Source organism: Syngnathus scovelli, chromosome 14 (assembly GCF_024217435.2).
Source record: "Syngnathus scovelli strain Florida chromosome 14, RoL_Ssco_1.2, whole genome shotgun sequence".
Taxonomy (NCBI): domain Eukaryota; kingdom Metazoa; phylum Chordata; class Actinopteri; order Syngnathiformes; family Syngnathidae; genus Syngnathus; species Syngnathus scovelli.
Window position 1 is genome coordinate 7,255,632 of NC_090860.1, and position 24,978 is coordinate 7,280,609.

Below are 24,978 nucleotides of genomic sequence, written 5' to 3' on the forward strand. Positions count from 1 at the left end.
TCAAATTTCTTTTTGAAAAATCCCAACTGGCTCTCCTCCTTTGTTGTCAAATGTCTTATTGAAGCAGGTACCACACAAAGGTCCCCCTCCCCATTACTCATCAAGTACCTTTTCCATAGAGAAGAATATTGCTTCTTTTCGGGTGTCAAAAGACAAGGACTTAACGTGGTGTATTGCTGCTTAAAGCACACTTTGCTCTTTTCAAATTTCCCCATTGTGACCGGCGAGATGAAAAGAACCTTTTCAACATGTAGCTGAGCTTTCATGTCTTCCCTCATTAATGACAAACTTTTCTTTGATTGCACTGAGGTCTGAGGCCAGTTTGGCCAGACAATCAGACTGTGGACGACTTCAGCGGAACACAATGAGGAGGCAACAAAGGTGTTGTCTGAAATCCCTCTCGAGATGTTGGGCCCCTGCATTTTGGAATTACAGTAAGGAGCCTAAAAGTGAGGATTTGTAACTCCTCTCATCGGACTCAGCTCACGGCCAGTGAAGGATAAATCCGGTAGGAGACGGAATTACATGAGCCTCTTTGAATACATCCCTGCTCATGAGAAATCCTTTTTGAATTGTTTAAGGAGTCCTCCCGTTCAAATATGATCACACAAATATCAGATATGGATCAAAAGAAAAATAATCAAATGAGGAAAAATATCAATTGAAACACACACATTGAGGGTATTGTTTTTTATTTAGCACAGTAGAAAATCATTGTTTTCATTTTTACAAGTTTTTAGTGCAGGAGTTCTTCCATTTATTTTGAGGAAATAGAGCAAACAAAACCCAGACTTTGCACTCACCTCTGACTGTGAGCGAATTGAAAATTGTGAGCACCAGAAGTCAAGATAGAAGTGAATTACTTTTTGTGCATCTTTTCTTGCTTCACAAACTAACATAGCAATTTTATTATTATCCTGTTATGTTTTATAATTAGATCTCATGATCTAATTGCGCATCATTCTTCCTTGTGTTTACAACTTAATTTCCTCAGCTGTTTATTCCAAATGTTTGTTTAAGTACGTTTTTATCATCTTTCCAGACAATAAATGCTTTATAGGCTCGGTTAATTGCAGCGCATGAAATTAAAACACCGACGAGAGACATTATAAACGTGTGAGTGATTTTAAAAGGCCCAGGAAGAAAAATGAAAATGTGAATTTTTCACGCTGGTGATTTTTCCATCGGGAGGCCGCTTGGGCCAATAAGAGGTGAGCTTTTGTTCCCGTTATCACACTTTGTTCATTTGTCTCCCAGGCGGAAAGCCGTGTTAAGATAACACCATCCTATCATCAGATTGTCTTATCAAAGTAAAGAGCGACATAGGAGCTCAGTCAGGGTGAACAATCAAGTCACTCTGGAGGAAAATATTAATTGCTGCACATTCTCAGTTAAAGTCACTATTAATAAATCCATACTTGTTCATTAAGATCTGTTTGTGACTTGTCACTTTGCTGTGTATTAATTCACCCGCTTTGTGTGCAGTCGTACTCGAGTCCCGCGTAATTTCGTTCTGGTCATTTCAAGTGCATGAGCGTGCAAGTCCTTACACAAGCGGTTGACACCGGGGTCAGTGGAATTGCCCCACTTGAACTAAAAGACATTTAGTTTGGTTTGGAAAGTGAAAACTCGAACACCGTTAATTTGTTTGCTCTTCCACTAGTCAAGACCGCCGCAAATGCCATCACCTCAAAGAAGCAGTCGGCCGTCCTCACTTTTATTTGTTTGTTTCTTTGGAGGGTGTGAGAAGTTGCGGTGGACGTTGGACTTGTGTGGTGGGGGGTGTAGGGACTCTCCATAAGGAAGGCTGTGCGGCCTGGCAAACAAGTTAGACGGTGACAGGGAGACGGGGGGCAGGGGGGTGCTGGGGGAGGCGGAGGGTGGATTCATTTAGCCAGGCATAGCTGCTCTTGTTTGTGGTTGTCCCTGACAGCGTCGCCAACGCCGCTCCAAAGCACCTGTGTTTGCTCACTAGCTTTCCCCAATCTGCTCGAAAAACGCTGCGAGCATGTCACATGGCGGCCAGATAGCCTCGGCACCATGGGAATACAAAAGCCGGGGCTTTTAGAACAGTTAATCATTAATGAAGGCCTCTCTTTTGTTCCCATTGAGCTCGGTGCTGACAGAGGCTTTGATATTACATATGGCAGACAGGTCGCACGCAGATACGGCCAAGTACATCGACTGGGCCGGGCTGTCGGGTCGCTGGAACCGCCGCGATGACAGCGGGCAGGAAGGAGAGGCCAAAAGCCATCTGCGGATGACAGGAAGGACACGTCGGCTCATTTCCTTTTACATGTCGTTCGGTGTTTTTTTCCAGAGCACACTGATGGAGATGAAAAATGGGAGGGGGTTCGAAGAAATCTGTCACATGATCTGTGCAATAGTAGTCAACAAAACATTGATAGGGGCAATTGAAGATCACAGTCACTCACACCTTGGTCATTGTTGTTTTCATTTGGTGAATGGGAATCTGGTAGCTGGCAAAGGATTGATGAAAATGGGTTCAATTTTGGAAATTAATTCTATTCCTGGCCATTGAGCACGCTCCATATTTTTCACATCTAAATGTCTAACTCACATCACGTCTAAAAACTGATGGTAACAGAATAGAGCATTCTAATAAAATATTATTTTACATTATATAATTATTGTGATTGGCTAGGCATGTAATGTGGACTACTATGAACATTTTTGTCAAGTTCATGTCAAAATGTTTTTTTTAATGAGAAAAATAATTATATAAAATAGAAAAATTAATTATATTATTATTATTAATTATATATACAAATTTCCAGTCATGAGCACACCACTGGCAATGATTGGCAGGAAGTAATAAACAGAGCCAAGTCATTTTACCAATTAATTAACATCCCCTAATCTCAGTTTGCTCTCCATTTTGTACTGTCAATGAGCCCGAGTCTAATTTCACGCTCATCACCGGGTGCCCTGGAAAAGGTGGAGCAGAAAAAATAGTCAGGGCATTAATTTACTTTTCAAAAAGAAAAGGGCCATATTTATCTCAAAGGGAGATTAGGGGGAGATTTACACAGCCATGCACAGTATTATGAAACTACACTAAAAGGGTCAGAGACGATCTTATCATCTGTTTACCTCCAAATTCCTATGGTTATTTCTTGAAAGTTTGTCTCGATCGCATCACGAATCCCCGACAGTGCTAATAATACTGTACGAACGTCAGACAGAATTATGGGGCCGCAAAGATATAGTGGTGGAAACGTGGCCACTCAAAGCAGGATGCTTGGTGTGCCTCAAGTCAATCATTAACGTTCAGTGATACCTGCGCCTCACACAGGACAAAGACAAATGGGGGGGGGGGGGGGGGGGGGGGAAGTTTAGTCAGTTACCTTACTGGCCAACTTTGCATCTTTGTAGCTTTTCATACCACTTCCAACATTTACATGGACTTTTGCAGTATCTGTTTGATGTTTGATTTAAAGTCGCCATCACTATTACGTTTGGTGTTTTAGCAATTTTATAATAATTGTTTAGAAGTGTTATTCAGCAGGCTTCTAAACACGCCCAAAAATGGTTTTCTGAAATCTGCAGTGCATTGTTATGGAATCCTGTCCTTTTGCTTGTTTGTTTTACTATTTACTAAATTAAAATAAAAAAAATCAAGGCAACAATTGCTCTATTAACTTTTGCATGTGAAACAACATTTCTATTTATTTGCATTTGAATTATTATTCCCTTGATTGAGTATGAAGAAACTCAATGGGTATTTTTTTAATGAAACATGAATGGTTGTTGTGCCCATTTTCCATGACAATGTCTCTCTTTGCTGCCCAAATGAGGAGCTGTTGTATGTAACTCAACTTTTCACATCATCTTATATATCTTTCTGCCCCAAACTACCTCTGCTTATTGAATTAGAAGTCACGTGATCCATTTTGTCGCATTTGGAAGAAGCGATTAATAAACAATTAATTCCACACAATTACAGTCCTAAATTACATCAGTGAACTTCCTCTTGCATAAAGTTCAATTTTATCATTAATACATGATTTCTATTCATGCTTTATCCAGAGACAAATTAACTAAAACAGTTTTAGAATTGCTAGAAATTCCTACAAGTTTTATAATCCCATCTAAATGGAATGTGTTGTGCTTTGTCACACCTCTAAGGAAGTTTTTATGGTGTAAAACTTTTTTGAAACTTCAAATTAACTTTCAGCAATCATTTGGTAGGCCATTTTGAAATGGTTCTCTTCATTTTGAGAACATCTCATATCCTCACGCACAAGCCTCACACAACTATAAATCTTGTCTCCGCTTTCCAAGCAGCTCAACTCCACTGCCGAGTATTTATTTGCTAACCCTGGTCACCGACGATAAGGGTCACTCGTGTGACCAAACTGTAACTCTTGGTAACAAGGGCCTTATGTTTCTAACAACACACGCTCAGTGTGCATGTCACAATGAGAAGAAAATAGAGAACAAAACCTAGGTGATAATAAATTCTGCCACGGGCTATGAGGAAATAAATTAGGCTGAGGCAAGTCAAAGGATGGGCTTAACAAGTGTATGCTTCAAACAACAGTTCCTGTTTCAGGAGGGAAGGTATATGTGTGATGGATGGCTTTGCAAACATAGTTGACATACCTGGCCAATGCCATGGGCCGGTCACAACCCACGAGTGAGAGGGACATTGTGTGAGTGCGCGAAGTTGGGAGCGCGCGCGCGTGCGCAGTGCACGCACGCATCTGCGGAGCGCTTCCCGCAGCTTCCCTCTCTTCCTCCTCTGCAGAGCTCGGCCCGCGGGGATCACTTCAGTCAGCAGAGCCCTGTTTGACAGCGACACAGGCTCCGGATAAATTCCACCCTCCTATTTATGGGACGTGCGCTTCGACGAGGACGCCTTCGATCCGTCCTCGGGGAGCCCGCATCTCAAAACGCTCAAATAGTCTGGGTGCAGAGATAAGCACTGGGATGGAATTATACTCCCAAATTCCCAAATCCTTAAAGAGTGTTGTTCTATCTCATTTTAAGTTCATGGATTTTTATTTTTTTTTCTAAATACATGAAATTAACTCATGAATTTCTGTCATATATTGCTTTGTATCTTTTATACATGAAAGGCTTCTATCTAAAGAATACATGGAAATATATGGAGATTACATGAATATTCTTTGCGGATCGGGGGAGACGACCCGGGTTTGTGCTGTGCAGCATGCTGGATGAGCGGTAAACCCTTACTGGGAACACCCAGGAATGTTTCGTTAACTCACCCGTCACATTCAAGCATGTGTGTCAAAGGTGTTTACAGGGTGTTGACATTCACACATTGGCACTGAGGCACAAGCAGCCATGTCTGACTGAGCTGGAAGAATGCAAAATACAAATTACCGCTCTCATTGTTTGCAGTCCAAGTTGTTGTTATTATTAGCAGGAGGAGTAGATAGTTCCTTTGCTTGCAACAATTATTTAATTGTTGTAATTAAAGTAGCATTTTGCAACACACAGTTCATGTTTCCATTTGTATATTGTTCATTGTTTTATGTTGTTGATGAATAATTTTTGTTTTTATTTTGGGGTTTGCATTTATTCCAACTTCCAAATGTAAATTTGGACTTCAATGTGATGCATTACATGTTGGTTTTGGTTGCTTTTTACTTAAAATGTTAACTGCTGTATTTAGAAGCCCAAATTGTCAGATTGTTTTTCATTGCAGATTTTTATACGCAATATTGTATGAATTATTGTTTGTTAATCACAGTTATTTTTCACATTCTCTGTAAAAATTTCATTTAAAGGCTAGTATATTATTCATTATAGGCCTATTTATATATAAAATACATTCCAAAAATGTTGTGCAATTTCGCTTTTAGTGTGTGTTAAAAAAGTGTTATCATGCCAAAATGTTTTATCACGTGTATTGTGTTAGAAATAAGAGATACAATATTTCTGGCTGCACAGTAATGTGTTTTTGTGTATCATATTATTAAATATTAAGAAATAAAATGTTATTTTAATGACAGAAATCTGTTTATTATGGTGTGAAATAAAATATTATCATATGCTTATGAATGTTTTGTTAGTACATGGTTATCAAGCAAGTAATAATAAATAAAAGCTATCATATTGAATTAATAATTAATCAATGTCCTTTGTTAATTCGCAGTTGGAACTATTCACATTTATTTCTGCTTAACCTTTTCAATTATGTCTTCAAACATTAAACATTCAATTTCAAAATATAAAGTAGCATTAGCTATGATTTATTCGATGACTTAGCAATAACACAAAATTGTGGAACCATCCACTGGCTAAAAAAGCATAACACACATTATATGTAAATACAACTCATGTAAATATAAACATTGTGTATTACAATACAAATGTTTAAGGTGTGTTCTAATATTTAAAGAAGAGGAGTGATCAAGCACATTTTATATCTAATGGATTCAAATGAAACCATATAGCTCAATCATTAAACCAAACATGGCGATAAAAACAATAATGAGATGGCCTTCATCACTATTGCCAGGGTATAAAAATGTATTAGCTCTACTGTAAATTATATATTTAAAATTAGTATCTTTAAACATGGATAAAAAATTAAATAGTACTTAGTGTGGACACATTTGTTATATTTAATGATGGATTTAATTTGAGACAATATTAGAGGTTCATTTTAAATTTTGAAAAGTGTTTTGGGTTACCACAGAGGGAGTCCGCGTTGGTCTGTCCATCTGTCTGACCTTGTGACCACCCATAAAGCCAACCGCTTGGGCCCGTATCCCCTCTGCTTCCCACCGACTCACAGGTGACAGAGCTCATGTTAAGGTGTTTGTCCACGCGATGACATCACGTCAACATTTGCCCGAACAGCCACGCTCCATGAGTGTGCACGTATCACTGGGACTGCACTGTTTGGGGTAATTGAAGGAGTGTTGTAAGTTTCCTACATGACTCACACACATGACTCTTTTCTCTTGGCCGTGAAACTGGAAGATTGCAGGTCTCGGTGAATTTAAAAAGCAAGTCCTCTCAACTCATAAATTACACGGCCGTGGACAACCTTAAGCGGTGTTGAAATGCCTCGAACAGAGCTTTATTTCAGCGTTGGCGGAGCGTGACACTGAGAGCACCACCCCACGAGAAGCCGGGCTCTCACATGCACAAAACAGACAGCTATGTAGCCTGTCATAACTGAGGTCTTATACATGCTGATGGTTGCACCAAACGGCGCCCGATGCGTATTTATACGGAGATGCTACAATGCTTGCACTCGATAGGCCTTTCCGAAAACATTTTTTTTAGTATTATTTGCAGTCCTACGTGTCTTGGAGCAGTCTTGGAAGCTGGCACAGCTACAGGCTCTTTGAAATGTCATCCAATGGATTAAAAGCTTTTCAGTAAAACATCTGACAAAAATTTCCAATTTCATCTACTTAGAAAATGAATGCATTAAATTATCAAGTGCATAACAAAAATATTATTTGGTAAGATAATAAAACTTTTTAAATGTGTAAAAAATAAATAAATTTCTATTTAAAGTCAACGAGTTTTTTACTGCTCAGTTTTTTAGTCTCTGAGATGAGTTACTTTTGTTTTAATGAGCTTTTTTGAGTGGGTGCTACTTATTTTTTGTTACATATCCATTCTACTTATTTTATGCTGCTTATCTATTGTCTTTGTAGTTACAGTTCTTTCATTTATTTATCGGGTTTGTGTTGTCAAATCCAAATTAATTTATATCAGAAAAATGAAAAATCCAGCAAATGACTTTGCTGTGTTTCTTCTTCACAACATCATATGGTGTAAAAATCATCCTCAGTCTGACCACCCAGGGGGTCCTTGACACGGCAACCTTTACAGAGGGGGATGGGCATGTGTGTGTGTGTGTTTGTATTTAGGCAAGTGTCTGCTCACATGCATGAATATGCTCCTTCATCTTATGTGTATTGATCCTCCACTGACAGCCCGCCACGCTCTCTTTTTTTTGTTTTGTTGTCGTTTATTTTGTTTGATGGTTGCTTGCTTTTCAAGACTAATTTACTGCTGTTATTTTATTCCCAACAGGCTTCCACCATCGGAAGACTGAGAGCATTCCATGTATAGAGAGCGAATACACAAGTGGGACAGACGCGGTTAATGTATACGCAAACACAATCCAACAGGACAAAACAAAAGAGCACAACATGGATCCTTCCAGCATCCAGTTGTGCTAGCTTCGCTCTGTTTGCCAACTCTTCTCTTGGGTCATATAACGAGCGTGTCGCTTGAGAGCCCTTGGAGCCTTTTTACCTTCAGTTGTAAAAATGACATGATTGTTGGGGTCAGGCTACACTTGTGTAAGTTTTGAGCGAAGATTTCCTCTCCGGAATAGTTATCGCAACTCGGTGCTTGACTTGTGCTACCTCCTCTAAGAAGAGAAGAGGGGTCAGCCGTTATCCCCTCTTCTTCTCGTCTCCTTTCATGACCAAGCATGAGCCCCTAAAGGAGAACACGCAAAGGTGAAGCGAGATACGATAACCCGTCCAATTCAACAATGTTGACAGACAAATGAGCATACAGTACGCCGTTTAACGGGAATTAAAAGTATCGGGGCAGCTGGTTTCTTATCTGGCCGAGTGAGAAGAAGGCTGGCAACAAAGGGAGGCCTAAGACTAAGAGGCTTGATGCATGGGAAAGCCATGGGCCGGCCATTGTGGCTGCCCTTCTGCTAAGCAAATAGTCCAAACTGTTCATTCCCCATCTCCCATTCTCTCGCCGGTACATTGTTTGTGTCCTTGCATTTCATTCTGACTGGGGAAGATTGCCTCTCAGGGCCAGTGAGCAAACAGTCCAGAAAAGAGCCAGCTATCTCCTGCCGTTCCCAGGAGAACTAGCATTTTTATTTCAGCTCCAAGCTGTCAAAGGATTGGAGAGTTTATGTCAGGATCCTGAATTAATTGCTTTAAGCCTCGAGGCTGACGCCGGCGTTTTTATCACCAAATGTTCGGTAAAATGTTTCCTAGCAAATTATGCGGCCCCTCACGCCCCCCACCTCTCCTTCGTCGCCAACCATGTGGGATTGGATACATACGGGATAACTTTCTACAACACAAATGGTGTGTTTAGTGGTTGCGATGGTGCAATTGTGTGACAAGTGATGGGCAGTGGCGCGCCTGTCGAGATTTGGTAGGATGAACGCAAACAGCAAACTTTTGTCTATGTATGTGCGTTTTCAAACCCTCGCCACAAAGCTAGGTGCACGAGCCAAGCTTGGCAAGAAAATGAGTCATCTTACAGATGCCTCAATAAACCATAGCTGTTCAGACATTTGGTGGAGCAGGTTTTTAAGGCTCCAAAATGTCCTAGGAACTGCCAGACTGTCTTTAGAACCGTCTGTCGTGCTCAACTGCTGACTTAATAACGTATACATAGTATACAATACACCGCGGGTTGTAGGAAACATACAAGTAACTTACTCCGTTTAATTTGAATTCGGTGACTTTGACACGTTTGATTATATTTTAGGCCCTTCTGACACATAAGAATCCAAATTATGAATGTAAATGAACAACTGATCCTCTGCTGATATAAAACATCATGATGTTGGCATGGCTACATGTGTTGTCATTCTCTGTTGGCTCTTATGTGAAGAGGCCAAAACCAACAAAGGAGGAAGTGCCCGGCAGTTCCAGCCCTTAGCGCCACGCGTCAATAACTGAACCTGAAGCCGCCATCTGGAAATTGCTTTTCTTTACTCAAATACATCTGACGGCGTCCGGGACCAATATTGTGTATTCTCATGGTAAAAGCGTCACAATGATTTTAACCCCAACTCCAATATGAAGTTTCTCGTCAGTCAAAGGAAGCTTTTCGTGAAGGAAACGTTGATGCAATATTTGCATGCATACACATCCACAACGTCGTGACCTCACCCGTTGGCGGGTCGGAGCAAGTCGGAACACACCGCTCATTTAGCCGCAACCGCAAATACATCATCTCCACGACGCGCACCTTTCATTATCTTTCTGTCGGCCACTTCAAGATAAGAGTAACCAGCCTCCCGCCAATAAATCTGCCAGTTGACTCCTTAATCTGAGAGGATATTAAGTGACAAACACAGCGATGCTTCTGTCAGCGTCAAGCAGGCGAGGGTTAATAGTGTGTATCTGGGGACTACTCTGCAGCGGGGAGAACATGCAGGCCTCATCCTTCCTCATAATCTGCTCAACAGCCCTGTAGACACCTCCCAGCTTTCTTCTATCCTTCAACTGAGCATCCTCTTTTCCATTATAAATAACGCCGCCATTTATACAGGATTAAATTGGGGATTAATTTGATTCAAGTTCGGGTATGGGAATTCATTAGTGAGCTGACAGTGGCGCTATACATGCCGGGAATTTAATTTGTGTCCCCCGAGGAAAGCGCTACGAGACGGAGGTCTTAAAAACGAGGAGGGGGGGGCGGGTAATGCGACCCACTTTGGATTTGCACATTTGTAAAGTGGCACTTTATTGCTGTTGATGCGTTGTTATTAAATTGACATAGGCGAGGTGGGTGTGTTTTGGAGAAAAGACTAGATGTCCGCATTTGGCCTGTTCCGACAACAACATAATGCAGGACTTTGTTGTAGATTTGGCCCCCGCTCGTAAGGTATTAAAATGAGCACATGACTTGAATGTCATTGATTCTCATGAATGTTGAAATGACATATCACCTCCACTTCTGACAAGATGTGTGCTATAAAGTGAAGGCATTAAATTCAAATCGGGCCCAGATTACAGAATCCCCCTCCCCCTGCTCCTCCACCCTGCACAACATCGGTCTGCTCTTCACTAAATTGGACAAGTCCCATTGTCAGATAGCCTATCACAGTGCACGTCTGCATAGGAGAACATATGCAGGACAAAATATTCCGTAGTTTGTTATTCCGAGGACGGCACAGGGGGCACACGGGCTTGTTTGCCTTCCCTGGAAGAGGAGATTGGATTGGGGGTTTAAATGAATTGCTGGCGCACCACGTTTATAGGTTTCATTAACTTTTAATGAGTTGGGTGTCCTTCGTCGTGATTGGCTGGCAAAGCTCTGTCTTTACTTCCTGGAACTGGAGCTGAGGGGGATGTGGGGAGAGAGTTTAAGGGCCGCGTTATGGCAATGTGGGGCCGAATGGGCCGTAGGGCGAGGAAAAGAAATATGATGGGCCACTATTTTCAAAAAACCCTGCAACCATCAGCATAGCGCGAGTAAAATTTTGAAAAATAAATAAATAAAAACATTGGCAGGCCGGTCAGGCGTCCTTTTAGCATAGCTCACTAACAAAATTTTATATTAGCTTTCTCCACGAGGTTTGAGCTCAAAGGAACTGAACTTCTCCTAACTCATATTCCATTGTCTGTCCAGGCTCATCCTTGCGTCTTTTTAATGAGTCATTCTGTTTTTGAAAAGGGACAGATACCATTTAAATGTATGTAGCAATATTTCACAAGGATAAACACTGACCATCCATCCACTTCCAGGCACATAAAAGCAGCAGGGCAGAGTAAGGCACCCCATCCCGGCCTCAATAGACCGCCTGTAGGTCAGTCAGTGTGTGTCCCACCAGCTGCTGCCTTGCCTACTACTCAATGGCCATTGTTGATGGACCTCTCGCTCTCTCTTTTTCCTCACTCTCTTTCTGTCTGTCTCGTTGTCTCTTTCCCCTCGCGCTCTCTTTCTCGAACATCCCGTCACCCCGACATGAAGGAGTCCTACATTGGAATGTCACAGAGTCATGTCAGAAGACATGCGGACACATCACAGTCAGCAGCCGCATTCTCACCCTTTCTCCCTCTCTTCTCTCTCTCTTTCTCTCTCTCCTCTCTCTCTCTCTCTTTCTCTCTCTCTTTCTGTCTGCCCTTCAAACACACACACACTCACACACACCTCCATCCAAACTCATCCTCAAGATGACCCTCATGCGTCTGGATTTTCAAAATAAATGCCACGCCTGTCGATTTTGTTGAATTTAAAAGTCAACCCAGTCAGGCTTTACCTTTAGGGATGACAGGAATTCAACTTTTAAGATGGACAAATATGCTTCTTATTGTAAGCCGTGTTTTATAATGGAATAAAGGCAAATATAAGAGGGGAAATTATTTGCACAGTAAGAAATGCTATTCATTATAAATTAATTTTCTTTATTACATTATCAAAATCTAAATTACATGTTAAACAACTCATTGTATTTGGTAGCTAAAATCTGCCACAAGTGCAGTTAAAATTAGTGTGTAGCTGTATTTTATATCAAATTTCTTTATTAAGTGAAGAACTTAATTACTCTTGGAAAAAAATTGCTCAGTTTACAAATGTAACTGTTCAGCCTGAAATGATTTTGAAATGTTTGCATAAATGATTTTAACATATGTTTGTGCTGGGTCACATCATATATGTGTGTTTTAATTAAAACCAACAGTTTATCAAAAGACTTACTTGCAATATGTATGTGTACAATATATAAATGACTACTGTTTTTCAGCAGTATTATTACATTATTGGACTTTTATTCAATTATGCAAACCAAAACATTTGCAAATATTACATTATATTTTAATTTTCGTTTATAATATTAGTTCTTATAGCGTCATAATAATTTCCGTTTTGGTCCGATGTTATTGCATATCCAATTGGATGCACGTCGATTTTTGGGCAGAATGATGTGGACCGAAACGGGCCGCCTGCTGGGTGGCACGTCGTTTTGACTTTGCGGCGTCTTTAATATAGTGAGGAACGGCAGTTTGCCTTACTAAAATATGGGATTAGGAGTATTTCTCATGAAAGAGGAGTTAAGTTGGCCTAGTTGGTCCCTCCCCTGAAAAAGCCTGAGACAGAATTACAGCTTGTTGGACCGGTGTCCCGCTGTTGCCATGGCGACAGATCTACTTGGGTGTTCCAAGCAGCGGCGCTTTGAGACTAAGGTGCGACAGACGCGCTACTATATATGAAACAACATTTATCCGCCTGAAATCACATAGAGATTGTCAATTTGTATGCATGCATTCAGAAAATGCCAGTCATATGAATCACTACACCTTTCAATTTTCATATTATTATACTTATCATTATAATTCTTCCAGAAGTTATGCGCTGTGCTTTTCTCGCATAGCACCACTCAGTTAACACCCATGGGTGGGTGCGCAAAAGGCTTATACACGGTAGTGAGTCATTTATAGAAGTCGCTCAGGCATTGCAATGCATTGCTGCAGGGAGAATGTCTCACTTTGGAGGTGTGCAGCATGTAATGACATAGGATGCTGACAGCTCAAGTCATCATATTAGTCTGTGAAGACAACCTGGAGGGTAGTCGATCATTCATGTTTTCCCCCCCCATCAATAAAAGCCTGACATAACATTCTGGATGGTTTGTGTGGGAGGTCTTGTATAAAGCCTTCATCAAGAAAAATGCAAATGCATGGGAATTGCCGCTAAATCAGGTTAGCGGAGTAAAGGGATCAACAGGCTGGACCAGGCTTTATGTAGTTGCTATAACAACGAGTGCGCGCGCGCATGTGTGTGTGTGTGTGTGCGCGCGTGTGTGTGTGCGCGCGTGCGTGTATATGTATGTGTCTATATATATATATATATATATATATATATATATGAAAACATCAAATTTCCGAAAGGCCAATCAAATTTCCAAAAGGCCATTTCCATCTCCTGTGTGGCATTTATTCACTTATTCACTGGAAAAGATGACAAGCAAGGCTAGCATTATTATTATTATTATTATTGTTGTTGTTGTTATTATTATTATTATTATTATTATTATTATTATTATTATTATTATTATTATTATTATTATTATTATTATTATTGCTTTTTTATGTTGTGTTCTGGGTTCATATGCAAGTGCTAACAGCCCCATGCACGTGTAAACTATTTATGACCATGTATTTAGATTTTACAATACAGTCACAAATTTTTTAAAGCTCATAGAAACAATGTAATAAAAATAATTGTAATAATAAATAAGTATTACTAAAGTAATTTAGAAAACGGTGGGGTTTTTAATGTTTTTTAAAACTGTTGTTTTTCTGTCTGCCTAAAGCAACAAATATTTCACTCAATCTCACATGACAAAATATAACCCTATGGCAAAATTTCAGACAAACTCAAAATCACAACAATGCATACATTAAAAACAGTGCGCATTTATCCATGCACGCATGCATGTATATTTCCGATCGGACTACTCATTAGTGCTGTTTTGTCCACTGCGCCGCAATCCTCGGCTTCTCCATCTCGTAACAATCTGCAGATCCTGTCAGCTTTGCTCCACTAGATCTGTTTTGAAATCCAACCCGTCTCCTTTGCAGAAAATTCTCTTTGCACTCTCCGCTTCCATCAGCACCTAATTGCGGCGAGTTGCGCGCAGATTCCCAGAGTAGACAACTTGTGTGTATATATATCCATATATATATTCTTTTAACATGCAACTTTCAATATTTTAAAGGTGTCCCTACCTGTGCAAAACGGCCGGGGGGCTGCAGTTAAGCCACGCATGCAGGAGCCCATTGTAGAAGCTTTGCCTTGCGCCCTCTGTAAAGGGCTCCAGACATCGCGGCATTTATTTGAGCTCAAACTCAGTCACTGTTGACTTTAGCACAAAGCAAAGATTTCACTGCCCCGCTAGTTAAAAAATGATTATTTTACAGAGATATCGATCAGTATGCTATAAAAAAAAAAAAAATCAGCTTAGCGGGATATGTCTAAAATGAATAGTGCCAAATTTAATGTCTGTGTAAATTTACAGAGCTGCGGCGTCCTTTTCGGAGTTTACACTGTGTGTAATTTGGTTAGTGTATGTGTGTGGATGCTTGTGTGTACTCTTCCTATACGTAACATGGGCATTGCCTCCACTCCATTGTTTACTGCCTTTGTTTATTCGCAGATCACTCTGTTTAAAGTGCGATGCGTAAAGTGGGGTCTGGAGAATAAAAGCACACTTTTAGTCCGTGCGTGCAGGTGCTGAGGGGCTATCATTTTTGTATTGGGCTTGCTTGGCATAAAGGCGCTTGGGGGTTCTTCTGAGGAGCCTGGAATCTCCGTTTGGTGCACAAACGTCTCCTCGAGTCATGCGCCCTTGGATTTGAGCTCCGAGGAGGAGGCTAAATTCATGTGGATGACAACTAACCTATCTTATCTAACAAGATGGGAGGGTCCCCACCACTTTTGAGAGAGAGGAGACAATGGAGGTCCAGATTGGAAGTTAGAGCATCACATTCAAGCGGGTCTGTCCCACAATCAGGCCCCTTTTTACAGATGCTATTCTCCGGCACCGCGGGAGCTTGTTTTATGTGACAAAGGACACTTAATCTTGCCCGCTGATCTCAACTTTACTGCCGAGCAGCAGCACGGTTGAATCAAATGTCTCACTGCACTCAATGGGCAAGCATGTGGTGTGCATACAGGCCCGCAGCTGATGAGAGCCACCAAAAGGGAACTTTTTGATGCGAGTCCCTAAAAGGTTGACTTTTCTATGAAAAAATATATACCGTATGTATTCCGTATAAAAATGTGCCTTTACAAAATAACGATTCTGTTTGCATTGTTTTAATAACAGTTAATAAACAAATCGCGCCCTCACCGTAATTATATTTATTTCTGTTGTTTTTTTAAACACTCAACTAACAATATTTTTTTAATTAATACATGAATGAAATGATCCAGCAAAGATCAGCCTTGTTATTTGCAAAAGCAGTTTTATTATAAATCTGAAATAATGCGTGTCAAATTTGTTAAATTTAATTTTGTATTGGATGTTAGTGTAGCGCAAGTGTAGAAAGTGGAGCCTACCTTCTCAGTATTAATGTCTCCAGTAGTCTATAAGTTAATAAAAAGCTAATTAATGTCTTAGTTCATGCAGTATTACTTTAAATGTATTACATTTATTATTAAGTCATTAAATTTCCCCAATGATGTAAAGGCTGATCGGAGTTGTAGCGTTGGAGGTGCATAACACGTGCGTTTGAAATGCGCCAACTCTAGTCGCGTTCTTCCGATTACCAAAATGGAGTGAATGTAGTTTACTTTTTATTGTAAATTAAGTGATATGTGGTATATATATTTTTTATAATTAATATTATAAATAATATATTAAAATTATTATTGCGCCTTCCTCAAATGTTCGATTTTCCTCAAACGTCTTCTTCCGTATAGAATCGCACAATTATATGATAGTAAGAGAACTTTTATAATTAACACACTTTGCAATAATTTCTCAGCAATCGTCATTTTCAGAAAACATGACAAATAACACTTTAATATAGATTCTGCTCTTGTCACTACAAGAATACACATATACAAGCCATAAATAGGAATTACACAAATGATTGAAGAAATGCATGTTTTGAAATTCAGTCTGGAGTCCAGTTATCAAATGTGTGTTATTTTACAGTTTTTTCTTCCTTTTCTTCTTCTTCGTCTTTTCTTTTTTTTTTCTTTTTTTTTAAATTATTTTTTCGTTGTTGTTTTATTTATTGGTTTGTTTTCTTTGGAGTTCATTCCTGCAGCAGACTTCTGAACAGGTCACATTATCAGCCAGTGTCACAGATTATTAACAACAATAGGGCTACTAACAAACTCGACAACTAAAACGATCATGGAAGAAAATATTTGAAATACATATTGTACACAAATTCTATATTTTTTTTCACATATTTACACGTTGAGATAGAAGTCCATTTATGATGAGTTCATGATGGGCCTGGAATAGACTCCTTGATAATAAGAGGTGTCAGGTATGGATGAGGATTCCAGGCCGGACTTCCCTGCCATGGAGCCCATGGAGAGGGGCCCGGTCATTGGGGATCCGTAGCCCGAGTAATGCATCACCTGCTCGTAAGTTTTTAGGTCCATTTTGTGGTGATGATGATGATGGTGGTGGTGCTGCTGCTCCGAGGACATGAGGTTGTTGATGGAGAACGGGTGGTTGAAGGAGTAGTGGTGCTCCGGCTTCAGGTGCGCTTCGTGGGCCTGCAGGACCGAGTGATGCTGGGAGAGGAGGTGCTGGCCCTGGCTCACCGGTGACGAAATGGACGAGGCGGCGGCGGCCGCTGCTGCTGCTGCCGCTGCTGCAGCGGCGGCGACCGAGGCGGCGTGCTCCGGACTCAGAGCTTGGCTCGCCTTCATGTCCGACATGACCCGCTTGTGGTCGCTGGCGGACGAGTTGGAATGCGGCGACTCGTTGCCATTACAGCTCTCGGAGCTGCTGTGCGACGAGCCGTCGCCGCCCACTTTGCCGCGTCCGGACTCCTTGACACCCGACAGCTTTTTGTCGCACTTGAAGCGCTTCTGACGGCGCAGGTAGCAGCCGTTCTCGAACATGTTCCCCGAGTCCGGGTGGAGAGTCCAAAAAGAACCTTTACCGGGTTTATCCGGCGATCTGGGCACTTTAAGGAAGCAGTCGTTGAAGGACAGCGAGTGGCGAATAGAGTTCTGCCAACGCTGCTGGTTCTGTCGGTAAAAGGGGAAGAGGTCCATTATCCACTGGTAGATCTCGGCCAGGGTGAGCATCTTACTGGGAGACTGCTGGATGGCCATGGTGATCAGGGAGATGTACGAGTAGGGCGGCTTAGCGTGCGTATAGCTCCTCCGGTACGTCTTGGGGTCCCTGGAGCGGTTGATGCTGGACTGGCCGTAGATTGGACTCATAGCGTTCATGTTGGTGTAGGATGTGAGCGCGTTCATGGAGGGGGGCTGCCCGGTCATGGGACTCATGCTGGGGCTCAAAGCCGCGCTCATGGCCGTCATGCCGGCTGCTCCCATGCCGTTCATGGCGCCGGCGCCCGGAGACATGCCGGTCATACCCGGACTCATGGCGGTGTTGACGTAAGACATGTTCATGGAGTTGGCCGACATGTTGGCCGAGGTGCTCATGCCGGACATGCTCATGTAGGTGTTCATCGTGTTCATGCCCAGGCCCGCGTTCATGTTGCCAACAGAGGTATAACACTGTCGAGGGGGAAATAGAATTATGAAAAGATCATCTATGAAACCCAACACAAATGCAAGGTGCATCGATATTAATAAATGATCAACTAATATTTACTTATATAGTGCACGAGATCGCTCAAAGGCTGGCTTGCCAGTGGTCTATGAAACTTTATCCGCATAGCGCCTTTCGGGGGCGGAAATCGCAATAAGAACTTTCATGGAACAGAATTAAATTATAAAGAAATTACAACAAAAATATATATTATATTTGAACAAATGCAAAAATATGAATTAGAATAACACCGTTGAGATAAAGCCAAACTATCAGTGAGTCTCAAGAAGAGATTCAAAAGCAGACTAGTTTGCGTACCATCTCGCGGTATATTGAGACATAATGTGATCAATGCAGTGGCGTACAATCTTATGTTAATGCTTCTAAAGCGTTTATAGTTATTAAATAGTACACGTCATGTCTCGTGTTCAAATCGCACAGATAGTGAGGAGCGCGCACACGAGAGCGCATCCCAAATATTTGAACCAATCTGCTCCCCAAATCAAACACCTCCGCTGTTTGTCGAGTGAAAACAGGACCCAAAAAAATTCGTGTGATTTGGTGAAGATAGGTATATAGACAAAAAATTATAATCCAAGTGAAAAAGTTTACCCCACCTCCTCCTCCTCCTCTACATGTCAAGCAACTTTGTTAGGATAGCGCGCGCGGCGTGGAGATGGGGGAGGATTTGGAGGCGCCTCAAGTCAATATTTGATCACAAAGTTAATATTATCTCAGGGCTAATATTGAGTTGTATAAAATGGGATCGGCTTTAGACAACGGGGGGGAAATATATATTTAAGGTACCCACCTCGGGCTCTGCGTAGTAGGTGCTCCAGTCGGTGTGTTCGTGTCCTTCCATTTTAACTGCTCCAAGCATCATGGAGGACTTAAAACCGAGCGTCTCCCAGCTGAGGAAAAAAAGCCAAGCGCGTCTCTCGTATATAGCCGCTGACTAGGGACCGATCGCTGGTACATGTGCCGGCGTGGCTGCCGCGTCCCTCCGAGTCCAAGAGTGGCGCACAAAAGGGAGAGGCAGCCGCGCAATGCGTCGGCGAGTGAGCGCAGTTGAAAATGACGCTCGGTGCAGCCGCTTGACGCAGTGATATAGCTGTGTGCGCCAGCCAAGCCTCCAATCCTACTTCTACGCCTTGGGCCCTATTTGAATAATCTCCTCGCACCTAGGCGTGAGACTCCTCAAGCTTCACCCCCCCCCCCCCCCTTCTCCCCCAGCAACAATCCAAACCCTCCCCACCCACCCCCCATAGTACACCTGCACTGACCATATATGAAAAGATGTATTTTAGACTTTGATTATATACAGACAGGAAAGAGTGGAATACTGCAAGGTGTTTTTTTCCTTCTATAGACAACTTCCATGGTGCTCTTATTCATTTTAAATAAATCAATGTTTCTTTTTTTTCTGCATTGTTTGTTTACATTGGGTACTTAGATGCAATGTTGACATTGTCATTGCAGTTCCTTATAAAGTTATCCAAGCTCCACTTTCTTTTTGAGATCACAGTATTTTAGCTTGTAATTTGATGCACTTTAAGTTTTATACCTTTTATTTTGTTTGTTTTATACCAGTATCGTCTTTGAGTGTCCAGAAGAATTAGAGTCATTCTTATTATCATTATGTATTGTTGTTTTTGTTTTATAATTCAAAATGGCCACAACTTTTAGATGCTTACTCGACTTATGTTATTTGTTTAATCTAATTTTTTTTATTGTTACCCATTGTCCCAAATGAAATTTGTATTAACACAGTTATCATATGAATTAAGAATAACATTTAAAAAAGTATTTCACCAACATTCTTAAAAGGTTTCCCCCAGCAAGTGTTTGAAATTAGTGCAGTTAAGCACTGCGTGAGAGCGCCCTCTGTCGGTTATTACCTTATTGGGCTCTGAGGTGTGCATGAAGAATTTTTCATTTGCTTTCATTCAGCAAAATGCAAAATAATATAAATATAAATCAAGGGTTTATATATATTATACAGGTTTTTATTTAGTATATCAACGAGACTACATGACTGTATTTAAAGTGAAGATATCCCTTGCAGCTTGTTAAAGTACTGTACAGTACTGATATATTTGTATGACACAAACATGAAGGTGAGGCTGTAGTGTGTTGCCCGCCACGTGTCACTAGTTGTACATCTATTTGAGTGTATATTTACGCAGGAGCATAACTATCAGTATAAAGCCCCATTAGTATAGGCGAGTAAACCTTTCTTGTTGACGAGGGACTAACAGAGTCTGCTTAACTTGGAAATGAGATCATGAGGGGGGAAAAAAAAAACTCCGTGTTTGACGATTGGGGATTGCTACGCGCACACAGCTTCCACAATGTAGCGAAGGCAATGCAGGCCAATGGGTGTCATTTAAATTGACGGGTTTTTTTGTGCGTGTTTGCGAGAATAATTGCTGAAAACAACGATGGCATGAAATTTGGTTTGAATATTAAACTGCCTATGACGTATAATAAATGTTAAATTAGGAAATCATTTTGCTTGTTATATCAAGAGAGAGATTGTATTTATTGTTTTCCATAAAGACAACCTATAATTTATTTTTTTCATAAAGAGAGAAGTCCATTTCTTGGTAGGACTATTCCAAAATGGTCCTTGACCCAAATGACACTTTGTTCCTGAATGAAAGGTGTTACTAATTCCAAGGTTAATCATCAACCTGCGAGAGTCCTTTCACATGGGTGAAGGTCGCATTTTGGATTTTGTGAAAAACAAAATCTGAAGTCAACCAGTTGTGTGTGTGCTTGCAGCCCCTCCTCATCCTAGTTTGGTCTAATTATCAGTTCATGTCCAAGACATACTCCCAATAGTGCAGATTTTGTGAATACTGTCAAAACATCGAGTTAATCAGCTTTTTGGGGGAATTTTCGATCAATAAAAAATGGCGTCATGTGTCTTCTTGAATTCATGAGGAATTTAAGCCACATTTTCAATGCAATTGATTTCTTGTACTGTATTTGTATAATAGTTACAGAAACAGATCTTCTGAAAAATAAATCACACACATGGGTTTTAGATTATGGCAAAATGAAACACCTTTGTGACAAAATATGTCATGTAACCTTTTTCATAATCATAACATAGCTCACTACAAACTCTTTTTTTGCAAAGAAAAAATGCAAAAAGAGTTGTGATGAAGAACCAAAGTAGAAGTTAATATAGTCCAAGGGTTAGCAAACTTGCCTATTATATGTTGGTATCAATCATAACGATTCATCTCAGATTGATCAAAAACGATTAACATGGAAACACATAGTAATTAGAGATATGCCACACTTTATTTCAATAAATCATTGCATTTACTTTTCAAATGATCACTTAAACAACATTCCTAGGATATTATTTCCAATCACTGGTGAGCGGGGCCAGGCTATACCAGTACTCAGTGGTTCCTAGTGGCGTCCCTGTGCCCACGGTAGCCATCATTAATGTTGCCTCATGCATCATGAATAAATTAACATATACATCGATTTACAACGGTGTGTCACTGATTTAATTTCAATTTTTAAATTGAATGTGATTAATATCAACACAAACCAACAACATTTTGAGATCCAATGAAAGCAAAATAAAATTATTTGACTTTGTCATGTCTTCTAATATTTGACGCATGCATCCCCTTTAATACTTTGCTTTCAATCTCTCTGACCGTGTCAGTCAAAATTTAGGATTCTAATCTTTCCCTTGATAGTTATTGTGTTTCATCTCTTTATATTGTGCACATTATTTGTGCACATTAGATTGTGCCCTTATCTGAAAAGGTCAGCATTTTGATGTTCATTATTTTGTTGAAGAACTGAAGAGATCTCAAATGATTTTTTTAAATTTATTTATTTATTTATTTATTTATTTATTTATTTATTTATTCGTTCGTTCATTTATTTATTTATTTATTTATTTATTTATTTATTTATTTATTTATTTATTTTCTATTATCTTTATTTTAAGGTGGCGAGAGTTAGTTTATTCTTTATTAGCCCAAATTAGCTTTACTTTATTTTGCAAGTTTGCGGAGATAAAAACTGCTTTACAAAGCAACGGCACACGGGAAAGAAAAGTGACGCACCTCTGCTATTCACAGGTGACACTTGCCGCTTTGTTGATCAAGTTAATGTCTACGATGTAGAGTGTTATATTTAACACATCCGACATTCATTCAATCAGTGCTCATGACAAGGGCAAACATTAAGTGTTGAAAGTTTAATGAGAGGTTAAAAGCCGTGAAAGTGCTACACCTGCATGCGCACTGGCCTAAAACAACATTCTCTGATCCAACCTCAAGTGATGAGCACTTTTTGGGTGCAGGCCAAGAGGTGGTAGAAAGGTTCTCCTTGCTCAGTGGGAGGACCTCTTGGAACATTCCGCCAAACACCCGGGAGTTGTTGGCAGGAATGTGTTAAGTTTCAACTTTGAAAGTGACTTTTTTTTCCCTCCTTTTAGGTGAAATTCACTTAAGAATGCTCCCTTTTGAGCCTTTGTATCCTTATGAATGCAAGGTTAGAGCCACATAAGCCAAAGGGTTAAGTATGTAATTCATCAAAATAAAATTAATAATTAGAGGTCCCTTCTCTTAGAAAAAAAGAGGGAAAAAATGTTTGCTGCCAACTTGCCTGTGGTGACAGTAAACATTCCAGAGCCGGCCTGGAGTTTGGACTTGCCATTATCTGCCACAGCTGTGACAACGCCTGTTGGCCGCAGGTTTGTGGCTGGCCACACTCTGTTTACCTGGAAATGAATCTGAAAAGCGGCTGGACTGGGAAGGCACACAAGGCGAGCTAAATAAAAACCCAGAGTGGTCACTGGTCAGTGCAATGAGATGCATGTGGGAGGGAGTCCAAAGTTATTGCACTGGCCCCAGTGGGTCAGGGTGCAAACACAGGCGTAAACGCACTAAGGATATCCTCAAATACGCACCTTTTGATATTGAGAGGAATGTGGCCCAAGAATCCCATTTGTATGTTTTTACGTTGACTGTAACCAGGGCGCTCCAGATTCAATACTCGTCTCCTTGTCATGGTAAAAGGTTTCGTGTTGACCGCTGCCCTTCATTTATCACACAAAGCGACAGTTCATCTATAGGACCACAGGAGGAGAATATGGAAGGTGGAATACAAAAAATAGCCAACGATTTTGTGTGGTTTTTGGGAATACCTCAAATTATGGTCTAGTATGGTAAATTTAGTTTGTAATTCATTCTTCTTGGTCAATCATTTCTGGGTCATCATTTCACATCGATCGGTTCAGTTGCTTTGACTTCTTCAAATGTCGGTCTGAACTTTCAAAGTAAAAGGTGCCTGATGTTTATTAGGGCCGAAAGATTTAATATCACCAAATCGACCCATTGTCATTCATTAGTGGGCCAACTGCAGAGTCAATACACATTTAATCACAGACTGTAGGCAATTAAAACAGGAGGGGAGCAGTACTGCTATGCTAATTAAAGTGCCAAGCTCCCGTGGGAAGCTGCATGTCTAGATATCAGCGCCATCACCAAACCTCGCATGTCGTAATCTGTGATGGGCTAATACTGCTCTTCTGGGCCACCGTGCTGTCAGAGAGCTGTGTGCTGATTGGAAAGTTACATTGCATTAATTAGCTTTTTAATCCTAATTGATGTGAAGGGCAGTACTTTTTGACAGCGAGGAAAGCGGTTAACCATTGAGTGATGGCAAGCAAAGGACAAATACTTTGTTACTCGTGGTATCTTTAGTTTCTATTCCATAATTTTCTAAAATAGGGCTTGGGTTTTTTTCAGACTCCACAGGTGATGATGTTAAAACAATTTCAGAGGGGCAAGATATTTCCAATACAAATGCTACAAAGTCTGCAATCAAAAATAAACTAAAATAATATTTTCAGGAAAGGCGTAGTCTTTTTTTTCAGTTGCCATTATTCCGTAATTGAGGTAATTTGGTCAGTTCAACATATGCAAAGCTATGGAAAGAAATTTCGATGGCATAAAAGTTGCTCTCCTTTCCCACCTAACGAACACAAAGGACCCTGGTATTTATTTATGTTTTCTTTCATTTGGCATTTAGATTTTTGAACAGGCGCAGATGCAAACGAACGTTTGCACCATTGTGGGTGTGATTGTATCACATTTTATTTTAAATTACAGAATATTTAAGAAAAGGATTTGATATCTCTATTGGGGTGTTTTTTGAAAAAAGAATCTCTACTTCTAATTAAATACAAAATGTGAGTATTTTTGCTGCCTCTGCAGTGTTTCAACATGCACTGATGCAATGTCATTTAAGCTATTGAAATGTGTTGGGCTGCGACCATCTCTATAAGACCACCTGAGAGAAAAAAAAAAAAAAACACCCATCTGAGCTCTACATCTGAGAGAGGCTTTTGCTCCATTTCCTTTTTCCATCACCGTGTCAGTGGGCGAGTGAGGCTTATATCTGCTGCGGTCTTATCTGTATTCCAGGCTGATGGGAAATTCAAGTTTGGGATTACCTCTGACCCATCTTTGACAGCCAGTTACCGGCGCGCTTTCATTATCGTCATGCTTCAGCAGACGACACAACAAAATCTCACGCTCGCTGCCTGAAAGCTATCCTTGTTTGGTATGCATAGCACAGAAATTAGAAGCGTATAGCGGAGAATTTATATCAGGTCCGCATTAGAGGTGAGCCTATCTTCTGCCGGGCCTTCTCGGATGGACGAGGGCCCATCCATATGCAGATGGCTAATTTGTAGTGTTTACAGAGGAGCACGGAGGGAGCCGACAGCTCATGAAGAGCGGTGAAAGGGGGCTGCCTACGTGTCACCCCAGGAGCCCGGTGGTAAAACCTGCCCTATAAGAGCAACAACATAACTGTCCAATCTGTGTTTGCTTACCCGCGGACACGGATGGTTCAGTCCTGGTCGCGGGGCCCGTAAATTGTGCCTTTTTACAGGCCCTGACAGCTAACAGGCCATTGGGAACAGAGGTGCAATGACTCGGCCACTCAAC

At 40.8% G+C, this 24,978-nt stretch overlaps 1 protein-coding gene and 1 long non-coding RNA gene across 2 annotated transcripts; both read right to left on the minus strand.

Annotated features, from left to right (window-relative positions):
- Nucleotides 1-597: 597 nt before the first annotated feature.
- On the minus strand, nucleotides 598-14,572 carry LOC125981160 (uncharacterized). The gene is made up of 3 exons (XR_011088105.1): nucleotides 14,460-14,572; nucleotides 4,627-4,808; nucleotides 598-2,254 (listed from the first exon to the last, which is right to left on the minus strand). It is a non-coding gene; the product is annotated as an uncharacterized lncRNA (long non-coding RNA).
- Nucleotides 14,573-16,238: 1,666 nt separating this feature from the next.
- Nucleotides 16,239-19,132, minus strand: foxa2 (forkhead box A2). Its single transcript, XM_049741258.2, has 2 exons — nucleotides 18,795-19,132; nucleotides 16,239-17,949 (listed from the first exon to the last, which is right to left on the minus strand). Exons 1-2 carry the CDS (start codon nucleotides 18,864-18,866, stop codon nucleotides 16,681-16,683), a joined length of 1,341 nt encoding a protein of 446 aa, XP_049597215.1. The 5' UTR covers nucleotides 18,867-19,132; the 3' UTR covers nucleotides 16,239-16,680.
- Between the last annotated feature and the right edge of the window lie 5,846 nt (nucleotides 19,133-24,978).